Source organism: Corvus kubaryi, unplaced genomic scaffold (assembly GCF_017639235.1).
Source record: "Corvus kubaryi isolate FWS band 111438036 unplaced genomic scaffold, C.kubaryi_AGA036_p1.0 37382, whole genome shotgun sequence".
NCBI classification, from domain to species: domain Eukaryota; kingdom Metazoa; phylum Chordata; class Aves; order Passeriformes; family Corvidae; genus Corvus; species Corvus kubaryi.
The window spans coordinates 3,858,273-3,879,845 of record NW_024581124.1 but is presented as its reverse complement, the minus strand read 5'-3'; the positions used below and the strand labels follow the sequence as shown (position 1 = coordinate 3,879,845).

General features: G+C 59.1%; 1 protein-coding gene across 2 annotated transcripts in view; it reads left to right on the top strand.

The window, feature by feature from the left end:
* SEZ6L (seizure related 6 homolog like) overlaps window positions 1-19,590 on the top strand; it is a 34,589-nt gene extending 14,999 nt beyond the window's left edge. Inside the window, exons 2-17 of one of the 2 annotated variants that reach the window (XM_042034965.1) lie at window positions 5,960-6,706; window positions 7,360-7,493; window positions 10,823-11,015; window positions 11,491-11,676; window positions 12,064-12,229; window positions 12,943-13,109; window positions 13,632-13,826; window positions 13,912-14,050; window positions 15,726-15,922; window positions 17,040-17,234; window positions 17,355-17,546; window positions 17,785-17,979; window positions 18,287-18,319; window positions 18,444-18,555; window positions 18,756-18,858; window positions 19,142-19,590. In XM_042034965.1, the coding sequence (XP_041890899.1) occupies window positions 5,960-6,706; window positions 7,360-7,493; window positions 10,823-11,015; window positions 11,491-11,676; window positions 12,064-12,229; window positions 12,943-13,109; window positions 13,632-13,826; window positions 13,912-14,050; window positions 15,726-15,922; window positions 17,040-17,234; window positions 17,355-17,546; window positions 17,785-17,979; window positions 18,287-18,319; window positions 18,444-18,555; window positions 18,756-18,858; window positions 19,142-19,171 (2,984 nt within the window). In that variant the 3' untranslated portion in view covers window positions 19,172-19,590. Of the gene's footprint in view, window positions 1-5,959; window positions 6,707-7,359; window positions 7,494-10,822; window positions 11,016-11,490; window positions 11,677-12,063; window positions 12,230-12,942; window positions 13,110-13,631; window positions 13,827-13,911; window positions 14,051-15,725; window positions 15,923-17,039; window positions 17,235-17,354; window positions 17,547-17,784; window positions 17,980-18,286; window positions 18,320-18,440; window positions 18,556-18,755; window positions 18,859-19,141 lie in introns of both variants that reach the window. The other variant, XM_042034964.1, reaches the window with a different exon arrangement.
* Window positions 19,591-21,573: the final 1,983 nt, after the last annotated feature.

The window sequence follows — 21,573 nt, the reverse complement described above, 5'->3', positions numbered from 1 at the left end:
GCACAGGCAGCGTGGATTCTCCAGTCAGGCACAAACAGGATCGATTTGCCACTAAATCAGGTTTTCAGGAGTGTTTTGCTGTTGGAATCTTGCCCCCACCTGCAGCAGTGGAGCCTGAACCTCCTGCTCCCATCCAGACCAGGAACCTCCTCACCCATAGCCGGTTCGGGGGGATTCCCCCCTGTCTCAGCCCAGGGCTGGGACCAAGTGTGGGTGTGGGTGTCTGGTGCCCCCAGGACCATGTCCCAGCCCCGTGTCCCCTGCCAGCACAGCAGGTCCCTGAGCCCCTTGGTACAGGCAGCAGGAGCCAGTGAAATCCCTCCCTTCCATCCCCGGAAGTGCCCAAGGCCGGGTTGGATGGGGCTTGGAGCGAGTTTAGTGGAAGCTGTCCCTGCCCATGGCATGAGGTGATGTTTAAGGTTCCTTGCAGCTCAAACCATTCCAGGATTCGATGATTCCACGATTCTCTGCTCTCTGCCCTTCCCAGCAGAGGCGAGGTTGCCGCTGGGCATGGGAGCTGGGTGGGCAGCGGGAGCAGAGGCTGGTCCTTCCCGGCCACGGCTCCTCGGGCTGGGCACCACTGCCAGCATCCTCACCCAGTAATGAGGGGTTTCCATGGCAACCTTATTTGAGCATCTCGAGTGACACAGATGTAAATTTTAAAATGAAATATTCAGACCACAGTCCTGTGAGCATAAATAAACCCCTGCACACGGGCAATTGAACAGCATTTTAAAGCAGCTCCGAAACTCCCCAGGGCCAGCGGAGTCTCTGTGGCATCGGGAAATTCATGGGAATGGAAAGAAAAGCGTCCTGACCCCTTCCTGCCCCAGGAATCCCAGCACCCAGCTGTATCCCAGCCTGATCCAGAGCGGCATCAAATCAACGAGGTGTGGGTCACACCTGCCCTGCAGAGGATGCGGCGCACAGGGACAGCCCAGGAGGGACAGCCAGGTGCCCCCTGGAATGGGAGGAAAACCACTCCAAACTTTCTTGGCCTCTGCTGCACGGTCTTCCTGAGCAAAAGCTGGGCATCTTTTTTCTTCTGGATCATCTCCTATAAATTGCTCTTTGGAACAGACCAGGTTTTCCCGTTGCACAGGACAGACCAGAGTCTGGAGGCTCCCAGCATTTCCAGACTGTCGCCAGCACTGGGCAAGACCCAGGGACGGGCACTGCTCCTTCACCCTTGTGCCACAGAGGAGAACGGCTCTCTGTTTTCTCCGACTGCGATGGGAATGTTTGGCTGAAATCCCTCCACAGCCCTCCCGTCCCTGCCTCACCTTTCCCAGGAAAGCGGCGCTGAAACTCCCGGTGCCGCGGGCAGCCCCAGCTCCGGCTGCGCTTCCCGGAGCTCCCACGGGGATGACTCAGCCGGATCGGATTGCTACGGTTTTATTTGCTTAGAGGGGGAGCTGACAGGATGCTCTTGAGGAAAACTTTTTTTTCTTTCCTGTTGGAAAAACTTAATCGGCTGAAATTGTAACTGCAGGAAAACCTGGGATTCACATCTCCTGCCTTAAAGGCTGCATCCGCCTGCGGGGACATTTGGAGAATGAAAGATTGTTTCAATTAAGGTTTTTCTGCTCTTCAAGATTCAAGGCCAAAAGCTTTTAAAATCTTAAACCAAACCAATCACAGCCAAGTGTTTTGATGGATACAACCTGCTTTTTCTCAGATCCTCCTTCCCACTCAAACCCTCTGTTTTCCTCCCTGAGGGTGAAATGTGTGTTGCATGCCCTGGAGGTTGGTGTGGGAAGAGGTGGGAGAGCAGGAGGTGCCCAGGGTGCCCCTTCCCACCCTGGTGATCCAGGGTTACACCAGGACCTGGCCTCGACATCCCTGCTTTATCCAAGATCTGGATCAGCTCTGAATGAACTCATCCCCAGCAGGAGTGATCCCGTTCCTCCCAGAGCGGCTTCTGCCAACCCTCCTGCACCGACCGTGTGGGAATGGGCGACTCCAGGATCTCAGCCTGCGTGCAGAGGGTGCTGGGCAGTGCAGGATCAATCCCAGCTCTCCATGAGGGCTTGGATGCGATGCTGGCAGCAGCTCCGGGCAGGAGTAGCACAGCCCAGCACCCATGAACCCTCCTGAGCCCATCACACAGGCAGAGCTGAACACCACCATTAATAGTGCCTGGATCAGCTTTATTCATTTCTGTTACAATCAGATCCTAAACCCTTCCAGAGAGTGATTCCTGAGCTGGAGCGATCCAGCTGCCCTCCCTGGAGCGAGTGCTCACGGCGATAACGTCGGCATTAGTAATGGGAGCTGGGATATGGCTACTCCTGCTCCAGCTCTTTCAGGAGCACAGCAGCAGAACGAGGCCTTTGTGGTTATTCCAGCATCCTTTTATCAGGCATTTGCAGCTCCCTAATTCCTCTAAGCCCCTCTGGCTGAGGTATCTCGGCAATCAGGTTTTGCCCGTGCTCTCCAGCCGCAGCACCTCTGGAGCAGCACACGCGCCTTGGCCACGTCTGCCCAGGGGACACGGGCCTGGCTGGGGGTCCCGGGGACCCTCTCACAAGGGGATGAAGCTTTGGGGCTGGGGAGGATGGGTTTGGTGCTGCCCGGGTGGGCGGGTGCTTGGTGCCCTGCCAACACCCAGTGCTGCGTCTGGGTGAGAGGAGATGCTCCAGGAGCTCCTGCCCTGCCACTCCTCCTGTCCTGCTGCCTCTCCAGAGCCTGGTGCCACCACCCCAGCCCAGGGACGGGGCTGTGCCCCGCTGGCAGCTCCCACACGCAGCCCAGGCTCGGCACTGGCGCTTCCTCCTTGGCTAAGTATAAACCGCGGGGGCTGAGGCTGGTTGGAGACATCCTCCCCGGAGCCCAGCTTCCTGCGCGGTGTTTGCACACAGCCGGCACCAGGCACAGCCCAGAATAGACCTGCAGACGAGCTGTCGTTCTGCGTGAAGGTCACTTTGTGCTCCAAAGTGTCCCGGCCGTGCCTGGCCCGTGCCGCAGGAGCAGCCGCTGTGCCCACGCTGCCGCGCAGAGCACAGAGCCCCCGGTGCCAAGCTCGGGAGTAGCAAGGGCGGCAGGGCCACCGCGGAGGTTTCCATGGATTTGGAGAAGGCTCTCCAGTGCCGAACCGCCTGCGGAGAGCTCCTGATCGAGATACAAGATAAACCCCTTGTTCATCTCAATAGCGTCTACTTCCTCCAGAGCTGCTTTAGCAGATTAGATCAAGGTCAAACGTGACCGTTTCTCTTCCAGCAGCTCTGAATGGATCACTTGTGCGGAGCAGGATGGGTTTCAGCAGCTGGGGAGGGTCCTGCTCTGCCGGCCCTGGCCCCAGCCCAGCCCCCTATGGGTCCATGATCGCCCCATGGGCCTTGGAGGTGGCAGAACGGCTGTTGGAATTCAGATCAGTGTGGAAAGGATCTTTCCAAAGCCCACCCTGGAAACCCACTTCAGTCCTTCCTTAAGGATGAGGATACTCGGTTCTGCTTCCCAAGATGGGCTCCAGGCAGGAATGAGTGGGCAGGGGGCTACACTGGGGCTGTGGGGGCAACACCGGGGTCCATGGGGAGGGAGCAGGGTCTGGCAGCCCAGGGAGGTGCTGGAGCACAGCTCGGGTTTGGGGGCGGTGATCAGTCAGGAGCTGAGATCGACAACCAATTCTCTTTCTGATAACGAGGAATAAGCCCTTATTGATCCCCGATGCTGGGGCCATGTGCCTCCCCCTCCCCTGCTCCAGCCTGGCTGTGTTCCGCCCTCTCCCACTCCCCTGGAATGCGCATTTGCCCTTTACAAACTGCGGCGTGTTTAGTGTCTCATTAAGGAGTCGCTTTACAGAGTGTTTTATTTCATGCTTTGTTAAGGACAGAATCAAGTAAATGCATCCTGGCAAAGGATCTAATAAGGAATTAGTCAGCTTTCCGAAAGCAGAAAATATGGTTTAAAGGCACAATCCATTAAGAATTAGGGTTCACATGACAAATAACCCGGGGATCCTGGGTTGGTGGTTTTGGGAACACATCAGGTTTAATCCTTGGCTGTCCTGCTGTGAGCCGGTGTCCCAGCATGTCCCAGTGTGTCCCACTGTGTCCCAGCGTGTCCCAGCATGTCCCAGAGTGTCCCAGAGTGTCCCAGCATGTCCCACTGGCCAGTGAGCCCCCTCCCCTCCCAGGCCTGCGCTGCCTCCCCTCTGTCCGAGAGCCCCATCTTCTCCTGTCATGGACAAAACCTTTTGCTGCAGATCCCTAAAACTGTCACCTGGGCCATGGGAGAGCAACCACCGACTGCTCATCCCGGGCTTGGGATGTGAGAGGACGAGAAGAGCCCACGAGAGCCCTGCAAAATTTCTCAGGGAAGGAGAGCTGCCACTGGCATGGCCTTGGGGATGTTTCCCCCCAACAGCCCATGGCAGGGTGCCCATGGAGGCCAGGATCAGCCCAGGGTGGGATGGAGAAGGAAGCAGAGACATCGAAAAACAAGCAGAGGGTGTGGAAGCTCCCTGTCTGCCCCCCTAGAAGTGTGGGTACATCGAGGCACCCAACCTTCCTGCGGGGAGATTATTCAGAGCCGACACAAGCTGGTGTTTGCAGATGATGTGTGTGAAATGTCTCCTAATGTGCTCAGGGAATCGGTGATGGATTTGCTGAACCACTTGCTAATTAAGGAATTAATGCTTTAACTTGTGGGAAACATCAGGAGAGGCCAGGAAGCCCTCGGGGGCCGGGACAGGTTTGCTGGTGGTTGCAGCAGGGTGCAGTGGCTGGGGGCAGGCACAGCTCTGTCCTCGGCTATCCCAGGGGTAAAGGCCCAGCCCAGGCACCAGGAGTGTCCAAGGACTCTCCTGGACCAAGGAGCAGTGCAAGGGACTGCCAGAGTTTTGCAGCTCCATCCTTCAGGCTAATTCACAAGCCTTTGACTGTTGTGTTCCTTATCTTTGGTTCTTGCCAGAAACTGCTTCTATTTTCCAGAAGATGGAGCAAAGTCAGTTTTCAGTGCTGCTCGGTCCCTCTGCACAGGCTGCTCCCCATCCCTCAGCTCCCCTAGCCAGTGTCACCCAGCAGTGTCCCTGTGTTTCAGGATTCACATCCAAAAGCTCCTTTTTTTTTCCTTTCCCCCTTTTCATTCCAGTCCTACCATAATGAGCAGAATTTGAAACCGAAATTATCAAGTTAAATGTGACCCAAGAGTTGTGCTTTTGTTTAAAGCACCCGTACAACCGAGGTGAGCTGAGGTTTATCAGGAGTCTGCTTGGGAAGGAAACCTGGACTGCTGCTCCAGCCCCCATCCCATGGGGAGCTGGTACCGTGGTGGACACACATCCTGGCTGCCACCACGGGCACGTCACAGCAGCTCCAGCTGCTTTAGGGGTCAGTCAGTGCCTTCGTGTGCAGCCACAAAGGGGAGCACGAACCCGGGCAGCCCCAAGCCAGCAGTGGGGCTGGGGGCTTGCAGACCCACCATGCCCACACAGGGACAGGGACCCTGCATTCTGGGGGCTCCAAACCCTCCCAGGGGAGCTGAGGGGGCTGGAATTATGGTCTTTAAGTACCGTGCATTAAGCGCTTTCCCTGGCAACTGCTGTTTCCATGGAAAGCGTTGACTCTCGGGCTCTTGGAGCTCTTTGAGGCATCTCACAGAGCTCACGGCGAATTCCAGCCCATGGATCACAGCCCGGTCACCTCGGGGTGCTGGATAAATCTGTATTTATGCAATTACCCCCCTGGCCAGAGCGGTGCTGGGCAGCTTTGGTCACTCGCTCTTTCCTGCCATCCCTGTTCCCAACAAATGTTGGGTTGGGTTTGCCCAACACGACGGTGCCTGAGGGGACTCTGCCAAGGCGGGTGTGTTGTGCTGTGGGGGCCGGTTGTTCCTTCTTCGGGAAGTGGTGGGTGTTCCTTCAGCCACAGCTTCCTGGGGGCTGATTTCACGCCAGCAGCACAGCTCTAATTTCATGCCCAGCTTTGCCCAAATCCCACTTTTCCCTGTTTTTTTTCAGACAGCGGATCAGGGGCAGCGCTGGTGCCGGCCAGCCCGGACCCTCTCACTGCAGATGAGCCGGTGGAGAAGATGGGCGGTGGGGCTGCAGAGCTCGGGCACAGCACGGGTTTGACTGGTGGCGCTGAGGATTTTGGGCATGTTGTGGGCTCAGACCCTGGAGCCGGGCAGCTGGGGCAGGGCACTGCCCTCAACCTGCTGCCAGCCCCGGAGGACGCTGCCGCGCCGGCGGAGGAGACCACGCAGCTGCTGCAGAGCCACGTCCTGCCTATGGCCACCGCTGCCCCCAGACCCGATGCCAGACAAACTTCCCCTGTTAAGAAAAAGCCACCGACTCTAAAGCAAGTAAATACAGGAAGGAAGCACCCAAGGCTGAAGCCCACCCTGGCAGGGCCCCCCGGAGCTGCCTCTTCAGCCAGCCCACGGAGCTCCAGGCTCCCCACGGCCGCCCCGGAGCTGCGGGTGCCAGCAGAGGACACGGAGCGGAGCCCCCCCAAGCTGCCCTGGGGGGACCAGACGACCACCAGCCGCCCCACGCTGCAGATGTCCCCTTCCACGCTGCCCCCAGCGCTCCCTGACAGCACGGGGGATGCCGGAGAGGCTCCGACCGCGGCTCCCGCTGGCGCTGCCGTTACCCCAACAAACAGCGCGGACAGGGACGCGCACGGCTCCGCGTCGGAGGAGAGCCAGGAAACCACCACGTCCACCATCGTCACCACCACCGTCACAACCACGGAGCCCACCCCGGGTGAGCTGAGCTGAGCACGGGGCTATGGCACTGGTGGGGAGCATGTCTGGGTTTAGGCAGCCCCCCAAAATCAGGTCACCACCCAGGTTTGGGGGCTGCCTAAAATCTTCTGCTCTGCATGCACTTCATGGTTGGAGGGATGAAATATTTCTCCAATGAGGAAAGGTTGGGAGAGGTGGGAGAAGATTCCAGGGAGAGCTTAGAGAGCCCCTTCCAGTTCCTAAAGGGGCTTCAAGAGAGCTCAAAAGGGACTTGGGACAAGGGCCTGGAGTGACGGGACAAGGGGAAATGGTTTCCCAGTGCCAGAGAGCAGGGTTAGATGGGATATTGGGAAGAAATTCTTCCCTATGAGGGTGGGGAGGCCCTGGCACAGGATGCCCAGAGAAGCTGTGGCTGCCCCTGGATCCCCAGAAGTGTCCAAGGCCAGGTTGGATGGGGCTTGGAGCAACCTGGGCTAGTGGAAGGTGTCCCTGCCCATGGCCAGGGGTGGAAAAAAACGGGCTTTAATTTCCCTTCCCACCCAAACCACTCTGGGATTCTGTGATTCCATGGGGTCACCGATGGAGCAGGGATTGGGATGCTGGGTTTTGCGGTATGGGAGAGAAGTGCCAGGTGGCTGTCCCTCGGTGTGACCCGGCTGTGTGTCCCCCCAGTGCTCTGCAGCATGAGCTTCCATGACCCTGAGGGCTACATCGACTCCACAGATTATCCCCCGCTGCCCCTGCACGGGTACCTGCAGTGCACCTACAACGTCACTGTCTACACCGGCTACGGCGTCGAGCTCCAGGTGAGCTGTGCCTTGGGGGGCATCCCCACAGCCAGACCCCCCTGGTCACGGCAGCAAATGATGCCAAGCGCCCACAGCCTTGGGCATCTCTGCCCACTTGATAAAACACCCCTTTCCAGGGAAAAAGTAGATTTTTCTGAGCTCTTGTAATAAATGAACTCTGGGATGGAGCTGGAACATCCTGAATGTCAGGGATGACCAAACCTTTTAAATGTCATGCAATTAATTCAGCCAAGAGGCACTGGCAGCAGGTTGTGAAAACGGCACTTGATGGGAAGGGGCCACCAGCCCCCTGCTCTCTGCACCCCCCATTTGCTGGGAGGGGTTTGGGTGGCCCCGAGGGTGCTGGAAGCCCAGGAGGGCAGCCCAGGTTCCCTCTCTGGTGGGTGCAGCTCCTCAGAGCAGGGGGTTTCACCCAGGCTGATGTGCACCATCAGCTCCCCCCAAAATGAGCATCCCTCAGCCTGGCGAGGCAGCGAGCAGGGCAGGGGCCTCTGCACATTCCAAACGCTCTCTGGGTCAAACCATCCCAGGATGCCCATGCTCCCTGCAATCCTTTCTTCTTGCGTTTTCTCCACGTCACCATTTGCATGCCATGAAAATCCCTCCACTTTGAATTTGTGTGATTGAAAGTGAGCATTAAAAGGAGCAGGAGTTCCAGCGGGGTTGCCCCCACTGTCCCCCTGGTGCGTGCAGGCAAGGGCTGGCCCCCAGGGCACGAGGCCGCTGTGGCTGGCAGCCCTGGTGGGGAGGTTGCCCTGGGAGCAGCAGTGGTGCAGGTTGAGCACTGGGGAGTCTGAGCGGCTCAGTCACTTTTCCAAGGCAGTGGAAAAGTAACTGGACACGGCAACTGTCTCCTCAGATCCACGGGGTGCTGAAGACAGGCTGCTCTGCTGTAAATTCGCCTCTGTCCTTAATCCATCAGGTGACACCGCTGCTGACCTCACTCCTTTGCGAGCTGAGGTTTTAATGGAGCATAAAATTGGCCTCTCCACCCCCCCCAAGCTTTGCATTTCGCTTTGCTGATGCTTCGGAGCATTTCAGACAAATTAAATCACAACAGCAGGTCGGTGCTGGTGGAGCATGCCTTCATCTGCAGCTGGCAGTGCCCTGTGCTGCATCACCGCGGGCTCGGGGCTCAGAGGTGAATTCCAAAGGGAAGGCTCTGGATAAACCAGGGTGTGGGGTTTGGGGTCCCATCAGAGGGGTTTGGATTTGATTCCCAGCTCCTCTAGCAGGGAGGTGCTGCCTCTTACCCTGGGAATCTCATTAAAGGCATCTGCAAGAGCAAAGAGAAGCCCCTGGCACAGGAACCCCTGCGTGGGCAGTCACCTCTCACTGCAGGGGCTGTGGGACAGCCTGGCGGCGGCCGAAATGCCTGCAGCATTCCAGCCCTGCCCAGAACTGCTCCTGCCGGCACTGGGAGCCATTCAGGAGGACACAGGGACCCTCCACTTCCTTTGGAGCCAGACCCCCACTCACTGCAGGGAAATCTGCCCTTGGGGAGGAGTGGACACAAAGCCTGGATGTCAGGCATGGTCCTGGGAAAGGCTGGGAGCTGCCTCAGGCTGTGTGAGAGCTCAGGGTCCCTGCTCAGCTCACTGCCCACCCCTGCACCCCTCACAGCATCCCAGGGAGAGCCGTGTCCCTGCCTGTGCCACGGCAGCCCTGGGAGCTGGGAGCAGCCAGCTCTCCGAATGCTTCGCGAAATTCTATTTATTTTTAAAATTCTTGAATCTTCTTGTCAGGAAATAGAATTTCCCTAAAGAGGCTTTCCAGTGGGTGAGCGAGGCTGGCAGCCTGACTCGAGGATCCCTCCTGCTTTCCCCAGGCTCTGGAGGAGCTGCTGCCGGTGCAGGCTGTGATTGAAGTCCAAGCCCATGCTCCCAGCCCCTGGCAGGAGCTCGCACATATGGTCCCTCTCGCTGGGCTGATGGTCCCTGGCATGGGGCCACAGCATATTCTGAGCTCGCTGGTTACTCCAGGCTCCTCTGGGAGTGCCAGCCTGGTGCTGGCACAGGGAATGGCACTCGTGGTGACACCCTGCTCCTCAAGGCTTTACCGAGGGTAGCTGATGGTGGAGCCGAGGGGGTGCCCCGTGACACCCAGCACTGATCCCCAGCCTCCTCCCTTCTGCAGAGCTCTGCCTGCTCCAGCTGCTCCCCTGAATCCCCTTCCCAGTTTCCTGGAGTGATTTGGCTCCGTGTCATGTGTGTGGTGCCACCATCAGTGGAGGGAGCCAGCTGGGGAACAGGTTTGGCTTGAAGGGATTGCAGAACAAAATCTGCTAGAAACATCTTGGAAAAATCCCCTTTGCGGGGATCCAGACCCAGCTGGGGAAGCAAAGCTCTGTCCCAGTGGGAGCTGGGGGGAATTGTTGGTGTTTTATGGAGCCCACTTAGATCCCTGGACTCCAAATAATTCACCCAAATAACGCCTAATTCATCCCATTTTTTAATAATTAGATCTGAGCCATCCCAGCAGCCGCAGTGTGTGCTGGCCATGCTGGGGAGGCACTTTTTTTGGGACAACATCTGGAAAAGAAGAAATGACCCAGGGCAGCTTGGGGACCAGAGTTGCACTTGGCCCATGCTCCTGACAATGCTTTTCCCTGCCAGGACCCAGCTGCAAAATAAGGCACAATCAGCTCCTCTTGGATTGAAACACGGGCTGGGGTCAACTCAGGCACGCTCTGAACCAGCCTGGGGATGTTAATTCAGCTTTGCAGCGAGGAATGGGCTTTTCCAGGGATTTTCCTTCGGGAGCAGGTTCAGGGTGCTGAGGGCTGAGGGTGGCTCCATGCAGTGCCCTTGGAGCCAGGCACATCCTGGCCCTGTGTGCCAGGGGGAGGTGGGCACGGTGGTGACAAGAGCCACAAATCCCTCCAGTCACAACATCGTCGGGAGCGCTCCCAATCACGGCTGGGCTGGTGCTAAATATAGAGCCCCGGGCCTCACACACTCAGGGAAACAAACGGTCTGATGAGCATCTTTCTGCTGAAATACGAGCCCATTTATTAAGCTAAATGGACGTGAAATGTAAATGTGAGGTTACTGCTCAGCTCTTTCCAAATAATAATTAAAGCCTTTTGGAACTACTCATTAGATGCACTATGTGGCTCCCCGTGCACTCCCCGGTGGGGTGAGGCATCCTGGGGAAGATTCCTGGAGCACGGGATGGGTGGTGAGCACCAAACCCTGAGGAGTGCCCTGGTTTGGTGGCAGCACTGTGCTGGTGTGATGCTCTGCGGGTCTGTGTGACAGGGCTAGGATGTGACCACCGGGGCCCCCACCCTGCCCCCACAGCTCACAGGGCTCTGCTCCCCGCAGGTGAAGAGCGTGAACCTGTCGGATGGGGAGGTGCTGTCCATCCGTGGCGTGGACGGCGACGCCCTGGTGGTCTTGGCCAACCAGACCCTGCTGGTGGAGGGCCAGGTGATCCGCAGCCCCACCAACACCATCTCCGTCTACTTCCGCACCTTCCAGGACGACGTGGTGGGGACCTTCCAGCTCCACTACCAGGGTGGGTGTGTCCCCGACATGGGTGGGAGGATGGTGGACTGTGCCCTCACAGATCAGCCACGCTCCTGTTTCACCCTCTGCCCGTGCCCAGAGCATCGCCTGGGGTGGGTTGAGGTGTTGTGCCCAAGGTGGAGGGTTCAATGTACCCAGATGTCCCCAACCCCGGTGCTGGCTGTGCCACTCATACTCGCCTTGCCCTGTTTCTGTCCCCGTGCAGCAGCTCCTCCTGCACACACTCACACTGCCAGTCTATTTTTTACCTCGAAGAGCTGTAAAAAATAAATGAGTTCCAGCAAATTATTTTTAAAATAGAAACTGGGTCTGGGCAAGAGCAGTAACAGGTGGGGAAGCAGCAGCAGGGGGGGGTTGGTGGTGCTCTGCCGTTGGTCTGTGTGACATGTGGGCACATCCAGCATGTCCCCACGGGGTGGCTGGGAGCAGCTGAGCCCTGAGCTCCCAACGTGTGCCTGTTCCAGTGTTTATGCTGAGCTGCAACTTCCCACGGAGACCTGACTTCGGAGACGTGACGGTGATGGATCTGCACTCGGGTGGCATTGCTCACTTCCACTGTCACCTGGGCTACGAGCTGCAGGGCCCTCGCATGCTGACCTGCATCAACGCGTCCCGGCCGCACTGGAGCAACCCCGAGCCCATCTGCTCAGGTACCTGCACATCCCAGCCCCAGGGGTATGGAAAATTGGGCTCTGCTGAGGAACACATGAGTCCCTTTCTTTGCCCTGTGAGATGAATGTGGTCCTGGGAGGGGGTGAGAGTGATGCCCAGTCCTGCACAGAGCACGGCCTGAGGTGATCAGGCAGTGACAGCAGAATCTGTCCCCTCGTTAGGTAGCAAAAGGAAAGGAAATTAAGATTTTATGGGCGTGTGTGAGTATAAACACACATTTGTGAGGATAAATATGTACAGACAGAGCAAAGCAGAGCCAGACAAGAGCTTTGTGCACTGGGGACTCTGAGGAGAGCTGGGCAGAGAGGAGCACAGATGCCACCGTCCCCATGCCCATCCCAGCGGGGCTGTGCTCTGTGTTGCAGCTCCCTGTGGAGGGACAGTCCACAATGCCACCATCGGCCGCGTGCTGTCCCCCAGCTACAGCGGGAACCAGTCTGGCAGCATGTACTGCGTGTGGGCCATCGGGGCCCCCCCGGGCCAGAAGCTGCACCTGCACTTCGAGAAGCTCCTGCTGACCGAGAAGGACAGGTGAGGAGGATCCAGGAGCTGTTTCCCCACAGCCCTGGGACTGCAGAGAGCTTCCAGGGGGTTCCAGGGGGCTTCTTCTGCATAAGTGAGGAGCAGGGCCTTTTGTTGGGTGCTAAATATAGAAAAATGGAATTATTTGGGTTGGAAAAGCCCACTAATGTCATTGAGTTCAACTGTTCCCCAGCACTGCTAAGGCCACCACTAAACCATGTCTCCACGTGCCACATTTACATGGTTGTTTAACCCCTCCAGGGATGGCGACTCCACCACTGCCCTTGGCAGCTGTTTCTATGCTTGACAGCCCTTTTGGGGAAGAAATTTTCCCTGATATCCAGTCTAAACCTCCCCTGACACAAGCCATTTTCTCTTGTCCTGTCCTTTGCTCCCTGGGAGCAGAGCCTGACCCCGCCTGGCTGTCCCCTCCTGTCAGGGAGTTGTGCAGAGCCACAGGGTCCCCCCTGAGCCTCCTTTTCTCCAGGCTGAGCCCCTTTCCCAGCTCCTTCAGCCACTCCTGGTACTCCAGACCCTTCCCCAGTTCCCTTCCCTTTCCTGGACATGCTCCAGCCCCTCCACGTCTGTCTTGGAGAGAAGAGCTCAGAATATACCAAACTTTGGAAGCTCCCAGCTGGTCCCAGCTGCTCCACCTCACCCGCCCTGTGTCCGGGTGGGACTCAGGGACGCTGTCCCGAGTGACATTCCCCGTTGCCCTGCAGGATGGTGGTGTACAGCGGGGACACCAACCGCTCGGCCGTGCTCTACGACTCCCTGCGCGCCGACAGCGTCCCCTTCGAGGGCGTCATCAGCGACGGCTCCTCCATCAGGATCGACTTCCTCGCCGAGGAGCCCGCGGCCGCCACGGCCTTCAACATCCGCTTCGAAGGTGCTGTGTCCCCGTGGTGGGACACGAGGGCAGTGCCCGGCTCAGCCAGGACACCCAGCCCCAGGGGGCAGCTGCAGACTCGTGGCTGCAGGAAGGGTCCCGGCTGTCCCCAGCACAGGCAGTCCTGGTGCCCGTCTGTAGCTCCCGTTGTCATTTAAGTGGATCCCACTGCAGGATCGTTCCCACAGGACCCCTATGGCCCTGAGCAGGCTCAGTAACTCAGAGCAATTCCAGGGTGGATGGCTTGGTATCTCCAGCTTGGGAAACACGGCCTGGCACATCCCTAGAGCTGATCCACCACCACGGGAGTGGGGTTTGGTTAGGCCTGCACGGCTCAGAACAGATAAATTGTTGTTGATCCTAATTGCTTGTAAACACTCCGTGGAAGAGGCCATCCATGCGGGTGGGGATGCAGGGGTCAGGTTCTCATGGGGACAGCAGCAGGGCCTGGGGGTCACCCAGGGAAGCTCAGGGAGCAGGGAGAAGCTCCATGTCCCTACAGCTAACGGGGTTCTCTTCCAGCCTTCGAGCGCGGCCACTGCTACGAGCCCTACATCCAGAACGGGAACTTCACCACCTCCGACCCCACCTACAACCTGGGCACCACCGTGGAGTTCACCTGTGACCCTGGGCACTCCCTGGAGCAGGGCCCTGCCATCATCGAGTGCATCAACATGCGGGACCCCTACTGGAATGACACGGAGCCGCTGTGCCGAGGTCAGTCCTGCCCCTGGGCCATGCTGGGTGTGGGGTGAGCACCCCTGGGCCCCCGCTGAGCCCTGCCCACCCCTTGCCCCCACAGCCACATGTGGAGGGGAGCTGACTGCCGTGGCCGGGGTGATCCTGTCCCCCAACTGGCCGGAGCCCTACACGGAGGGGGAGGATTGCATCTGGAGGATCCACGTGGGCGAGGAGAAGCGGCTCTTCCTGGACATCCAGCTGTGAGTAGCCCAGGACCCCAGTGTCTGCCTCTGCCCTGCTTTGCTGCAGTATCCCGCTCTCCTCTCCCGAGGGATCTGCGCCACAATGGAATCACAGAATCCCAGAATGGTTTGGGTTGGAGGGACCTTACAGCTGATCTCCCATGGGCAGGGACACCTTCCACTGTCCCAGGTTGCTCCAAGCCCCGTCCAGCCTGGCCTTGGACACTTCCAGGGATCCAGGGGCAGCCACAGCTTCTCTGGGCACCCTGTGCCAGGGCCTCACCTCCCTCACAGGGAAGAGCCTTGCCATGTCCTGTTCTCCCCCTCAGAGCTTCCATAATCCCCTTTGATGCACTTGGCACCCTGGGCAGGACTGAATGGTGCTCCCTGAGTGCAAAGCACCATTACACCATCCACAGCAGCAGTTAATTGCTGCTCCAGTGGCTTTGGAATTCTCCACAGGGAGTGGTGCCACGGCAGAATGTGGCCATGTGCTACTGGGGTGACACCCAGCACGTCAGGAGCTGGGTCACATGGGGTTAGGAGAGCCTGGGAGCATCAGTGAGATGGAAACAGCTTGATCTTTGGGATGGATGTGAAATACAGGCAGTAAGGGAGTGGAGCCACCCAGAAAGCCCAGGTTAAAATTGCCGGGGTCAGAAGGGAATAGGATCCAATGTCAGATTGGGAGCTCTTGGCATGGTAATGCTGCTGCTGCAGCGGGAGCCTCCTTTGATGCTATTTTGGGTTTTCAAGAGGAGGACGTGTTTCAAGTAGAGGCTTAGAGTCATAAAGATTTTAAAGCTCCCCATAAATTCCCAAGTCGGAGCTCCCAGCACACCTCTCCCAGCTCCGTGGGGTGCTCGGGCTGAGCAGAACTGGAGGCCAAGTGATTTGAAATCATCAGGCATAAATGTCACTGAGAAAATCGTGTTTGACAGAAAGCAGAGATTTACTACAAATGTCAGCTTGCCATGGGGATTAGCTGGGCTCCCTCCAAGAACATTCCTAAAAAAACGTTTGGGGATCAGCTCAAGTGTCTCCTGTGGGGCCGGGAGCATCCTGGTGCTCTCCTCTAGCCTTCTTGCCCCTGGGCAAGGGGAGGAGGGTTGTCCCTGTCCCAGTCCCTCCTGTGCCACCAGGCAGCAGCGCACTGGTGCCGGCCGTGCTCCCAGCCCTGGGGAGCCTTGCTGGGACACGGACACGGCAGCACAGCGAGCAGGGAAGGGGTGTCAGTGCCCACCCTTGGGGTTGATGTGGTCGTTCACCCACTCTGCCAGCCCCGGGCACCCAGAGAACCCTCCCATCACCAGAGCCGTGGCGTGTGCATCCATCCCCTGCCCTTGGCCTTGGAGCGGGGGGAGAGGAACGAGGTCCCCCATCCCCTTTCGGCTCAGGGGCAGCCGCATCCCCGGGGTGGACGGAGGCTGCAGCCGGCGCTGCCCGGTGTCCCCAGCCGTCCCCGCCATCCGCGGGCCGCCACTGCGCTCTGGTGGCCGCGGGGGCAAGCGCGGCACCGCCGGGACCGGCACTTCCAAGCGCGGGGTCCCGGGAGCCGCCGGCACCGCCCGGCCTCGAACCCCCGGAGGGAGGTGACCCGGTGGGAGGTCACCGGCTGCCCCTTGAGCCCCACATGTTTCGTCCTGCCCGGGCTCCCGGCACACGCTGCTCTCTAATCAAACTCTCCTCTCAGCCTGAACATCACCAACAGCGACATCCTCACCATCTACGACGGGGACGAGCTCTCCGCCCGCATCCTGGGGCAGTACGTTGGCAGCAGCGGCTCCCAGAAGCTCTACTCCTCCAGCCCCGACCTCACCATCCAGTTCCACTCGGATCCTGCCGGGCTCATCTTCGGGAAAGGGCAAGGATTCATCATGAACTACATAGGTACGGGGTGCTGGCCTGAGGATGTGACACACGGCCAGCCCAGACTGTCCAGCTGCTGGGTCTGGAAGCAGGGAGCATCACTGCGCACCCCCTCCACATCCCATCCAGCTCCTGCAGAACCCCCAGCCCAGCTGCAGGTCTCGGGTCAGTCACTTATGGGGTGTCCCTGTATGTCTCCCCTCCTTCAGGCTGGCAACAAGGCAGTTTTGGTCTCTGTTAGCCCTGCTGTGGCCCAGAGGGAAAGGAATTGCTGGAAACTGGGATGCAGGATCCCCACACACACCCTGTCAGGCATGAGCTGATGGCAGGGGTGGTCACTGAAGCCAGTCCCTGGGTGGGCTCCTGAGATGGATGTTCCCAGCTCCCATCTCTTTGCTCCAGAGGGGCTCAGACTGCACCTGGAGACATCTGTTCCACTGTCCTTCGGGGCAGCCGTGCCTGCCAGGCTGGGGCTGTGGGTGCCCACAGCAGGGACAAGGACTGGGAAGGGCACTCCATCCCCACAGCTGCCTGTGGCCTCTGGCTGCCTCTCCCACACCCTGCTTCCCCTGCCAGGCTCCTTCCAGGCATGTTTTCCTCGCACTGCTGACAGCCCTGGCTACGACAAACAGCAAGCTGCAATGCAGAGCACCTGGGAGGCTGCAGGGCCCTCCTCGGTGCTCTGCAGCACACGGGGCTGGGGAGGGCAGGGCATAACCCCTCCCCTGAGCAAACCAGCCTGGGAGGAGCAAGGAACAAATCCTCCCCATAGCAAACCAGCTGTGCCATGACCGTGGCACTGGCACCTCTCCTGTATCCACAGCCAGAGCTGAGCCTGGTGCTCCAGGGTTGTCCTGACCCCAGCACAGACACTGCCCCATTTTCACCAGCCCAGCCCTCTACCTGCCTCTAGAGTCAAGACTGGGGAGGCTTCAAAGAGCCCCTGTCCCCCGCTGCTGCCCTTTCCCTGTGCCCAGGGGATGCTGCCCGCAGACCAGCTGCTAGCCATGGCCACGGCATTTGTGGGGAGGGACAGGCCCTTGGGAAGAGCCATGTGTCCAGCTGTGGTGGCTCTGAGGAGGGTTGTGCTGCGGGGTCCTGCTCGATGGGTGACAGCCAGAATCCCTCCTGGCTGCAGAGGTGTCCCGCAACGACTCCTGCTCCGACCTGCCTGAGATCCAGAACGGCTGGAAGACCACGTCACACACGGAGCTGGTGAGAGGGGCCAAGATCACCTACCAGTGTGACCCGGGCTATGACATCGTGGGCAGTGACACCCTCACCTGCCAGTGGGACCTCAGCTGGAGCAGCGACCCCCCCTTCTGTGAAAAGAGTGAGTGCCCCAGCAGGAAGGTGCTGCTGTCCCTGTCCCACACCCTGTAACAGCACCGGTCCTGCTCCAAGGGGTTCCCTGCTCCGAGGGTCTCCCCGCTCATCCATCCTCTGTCCCCAGTTATGTACTGCACGGACCCGGGGGAGGTGGAGCACTCCACCCGCCTCATCTCAGACCCGGTGCTGCTGGTGGGCACCACCATCCAGTACACCTGCAACCCCGGCTTCGTGCTGGAGGGCAGCTCCCTGCTCACCTGCTACAGCCGCGAGACCGGCACCCCCATCTGGACCTCGCGGCTCCCGCACTGCGTCTGTAAGTCCGGCTGGTCTCTCCTGCTCCCCTGCAGTCCAACTCCTCTCTGGGAGTCCTGGGCAGCCCTTTCCTGCAGCCAGGACCTTGCCCAGCTGCGGGGAGGTGGTGTAGAGCCTTGAGCTACCTGGAAGCAGAGTGAAGGGAGAGCTTGGGTGTTTCCTCACTGCCCTCAGGCTACTTCTCTCCCTCGGCAGCCCAAGCCCTGGGCTCACCCTGGGTGTGTTTCATTCCCTTTCAGCTGAGGAGTCACTTGCCTGTGATAACCCGGGGCTGCCAGAAAACGGGTACCAAATTCTTTATAAGCGCCTCTACCTGCCAGGAGAGTCCCTGACCTTCATGTGCTATGAAGGCTTTGAACTCATGGGGGAGGTGACCATCAAATGCATCCTGGGCCAGCCATCCCACTGGAGCGGCCCCCTGCCCATCTGCAAAGGTAACAGGGAGAGGGACGGGGGCAAGGGGACAGCCAAGGGACCTTGGTTTGGCTGCAGACCCCAGCTGGGAGCTGAACTCAGCTGAGACCTGGAGCTTCCCTGGATCTGGGCTCTGCTCAGCCCAGCGTGCTCAGTCCTGGCCACGTGCTTACAGACACCAAGAGCTTATTAAAAACTGGGAGTTCGCAGGGTGGTTTGGGACCCAATGGGGCAGGAGATCCCAGGTTTGGGTTCCCCAGCAGGCAACAGCTTCCAGCACCCAGTCAAACCCAGCTACAGACCAGTAACTCTCCATCTCTCTTCCAGTGAACCAAGACAGCTTTGAACACGCTCTGGAAGGTGAGTGCCATGGGTTTCCTGGATGTGCAGGATCCTGGTGGAGCCTGGGAGGAGAGGGAGAGGCAGAGAGGGGATCACACGGTGCCTGCAAATGCCGACATAATAGATCTTGTCCTTTCAGTAGCAGAAGCTGCTGCAGAGACATCGCTCGAGGGGGGAAACATGGCCTTGGCCATCTTCATCCCGGTGCTGATCATCTCCCTGCTGCTGGGAGGAGCGTACATCTATCTCACCAGGTGGGGCTGCAGGGGGCTGGCACAGAGCTGGGGGGCATGGCTAGGGCTGGCTCAGCATCGCCCTTGCCAGCCACACGCCCCGGGCATGGTGCTGGGAGTGCTCTGGGGTGCCCAGGGAGGAGCTGGGATGGGGGGATGTGGAAGATGGGGCTGGTCTGGAATTGGTCCGTGCAGCCCAGTGACTCCACCTCTCCCTGCAGGTGTCGGTACTACTCCAGCCTCCGCCTGCCCCTCATGTACTCCCACCCCTACAGCCAGATCACGGTAGAAACGGAGTTTGACAACCCGATTTACGAGACAGGGGTGAGTCCTGCTGTGCCTGTCCCTGCTGAGGACACTCCTGAGGGGCTTGGCTGGGTGGGCAGCCAGGGCATGAGTCCAGCCAGGCTGCTGTGGGAGCACTGAGCAACAGGGCACGAGTCCATCCGTGTGGGTTGGGAGGCACAGGGGGCTGTGGGGTCCTGGCTGCGAGGGCATCACTCCCCTGGGAACAAAACAACATGCAGGATCTCTCTTTCTGCCTGGGAACGGGGAGATGATCCTGAAATGCAGCTGCTGCCCTCAACTGGCTTTTCCTTGCTTGCAGGAAACACGAGAATACGAGGTTTCGATATAAGGACAGCGGTAAGAGAGTCTCCAGTAGCGAACTTAATGTGCTCTCATAGAACTTCCTCAGTAACTAATCCAGAGACCACGTGGAGTTTGGTTGGACCCCCGGACCTGCTGTTGTCTTTCCTTTTGCCTCTCTATTGAAGATTTTACTGTTTTCTTCACTGTATTTATTCTATTTAAACTGCGATAGGTGTGCTGCCCAGCCCTGGGCGCAGGCAGCAGTGAGAGCCGGGGCAGAGCTGGGTCCTGGTGAGGCCAGGGGGGCACGGGGGCACTGCTGTGTCCCCCTCCATGGCGGAGTGTCCCCCTCCACGGTGGAATGTCCCCCTCCATGGCAGAGCATCCCCCGGCACTGCCCACACAGACGCAGGGAGATTTTTGCGGTTCTGATGTTGTTAAAAATTAAAGATGTCTCCATTGCAAGAGCCTGCGGTTGATTGCTGGGAGCTGAGGTAGCGCAGGGTCCCCCACAGGGTCCCACCCCGCAGCTCCCAGCTCTCCAAGTGAGACTCTCCCCCGGGGGGCTCGGGGGGCACCGGCGCAGGGACCATCCTCGCTGCAGGGCTCAGGAGAGCAGGGACAGCCCGGCACACACGAGGTATGTGCTGCTTTCTTTTCCCACTTGGTCTTGGATGTGGAGAGGCAGTGAGCCAGGACTCCGGGGTGATGCTCTGTGGAGAAGCACCAACCAGTGCCACCTAGCCACCCTGGAAGCCGCCCTGGAGTGAGCAGAGCTCCCAGCCGGTGCCTCTCTGCTCTCTGCCCGTTGTTCCTCTCCAGCAGCACTTCCCATCACCCTGCCAGGAACATCCCGACCCCGCATGGCCGGATGTCACCTTTTGCCCCCTCGGCAGCATCTCAGGGTAAGCGGGCTGGGCTGGGCTCCCTGGCTCCTGCTGCAGGAGGGGCCCGGCCGAGCTGTGCTGCACAGCCCACTCCGCACATCCCGGATCCGCACCTGGCTGGGTCCCACAGCCGGGCAGGGGGTGAAGGTGGAGGTGTTGGGAAGAAGAGGCAGGTGGGATGTGTGGAGGCCTCAGCAAAGGAGCTCTGTGGGGAGCAGAACAGGCAGAAATCGGCCCCTCAGTTCCACCCTTGCCATCCCCTGAGCTCCTTCACTGCATCACCCCTGCCAGAGCTACACAGCGGTGGGGACACGGACCTCAAAGGGCCACCCCATCCCTGTTGTCACCCCCAGCCAGCCCTGGGGGAGGGCAGCGAAGCCACCGCCACGTCCTTGGCTGGTGGTTGTCCTTCTTTTGTCCTTGTAGAACAATCGCAAGCGCGGGAGGCTGGGTGAGCTCGGGGTGGTTGGTGCAGCTCTGCAGTGTACAGCTGGGATTTAGGGGTTTTCCTTTCAAAACAACGAATGTGTGTTTGTAATTTGTAACGGTTAAAAAGAAAAACAAACAAAAAAAAAAGAGAAAAAAAAAAAAAAGAGAAAAAAAATGTGCCAAAAACTGTACGAAGCATTTCATTTCCCTTCATACATGTCTGTTTTTATAAGAACAATGTGAAAATTGCTGGGATTAAATATTTTTGAACATGATAAAGTAGTTCCGTGGGAAGCTCTAGCGTTCAGTATAACCTCGATACTAATTATTCTGTATTTTCAAATGTCTGGAATCAGTTTGCAGAGACTCTGGCCGCAGGCTGCAGCGGTGCAGAGCAGGGTGAGGGCCGGGCATGCTGCGTGCCCCGCTGTGGGATGGTGGCCCGATGCCACTGGCTTGGCTCTGACTGCCAGACCCTGCCCTGGTGCAGCCCCATAGTGCCCCCTGCTCCCGGGGGATGGAGCCCTGCTGGGACATGAGGTGACCTGGCATGGCTCTGGGGACATCTCCCCTCCATGGGTCACCCCACAGGAGCATTATGCTCTGAACTCAGCACGGCCCCTTCCCATGCCAGCCCAGCCCAGTGATGTCTCACAGAGTGGGTGGGGGTCTGGGTGCTGCCCCGAGGCACTGGGACCCCACTGGAGACCCGTGGCCATGTCACGGGTGACATGCTGAAAGTTTGGGGGAGCACTGGTAGCCCAACCCCACGGGACAGGGGGTCTGTGGGGACCCATCCTGCCTGTGCCCTGCTCACCCATCGGCTGCCCAACAACCTGTGGCTGTCACCTGGCAGCTCCCATGGGAGCTGAGGCAGGGCAGCTCCCCAAACCAACAGGGAGAACATTGGGGGGACAAGGTGGGGCTGCCTCACCTGCAGCCTTCACACTGGCTGCATCCCACACGGAGCAGGCAGGCACAGCTTGGGAAGATCCTGGGGCTGGGTGGGAAAAATCTGCCCCTGCTCCCTGGGAGCCCCTCCGGGCTGAGCTGCTCCGGTGGGGGCAGAAACGAGCACCCACGAGGTTTCCCTCCAGCATCAGGTGTGGGCAGGGCAAGGTCCTGCGGGGGG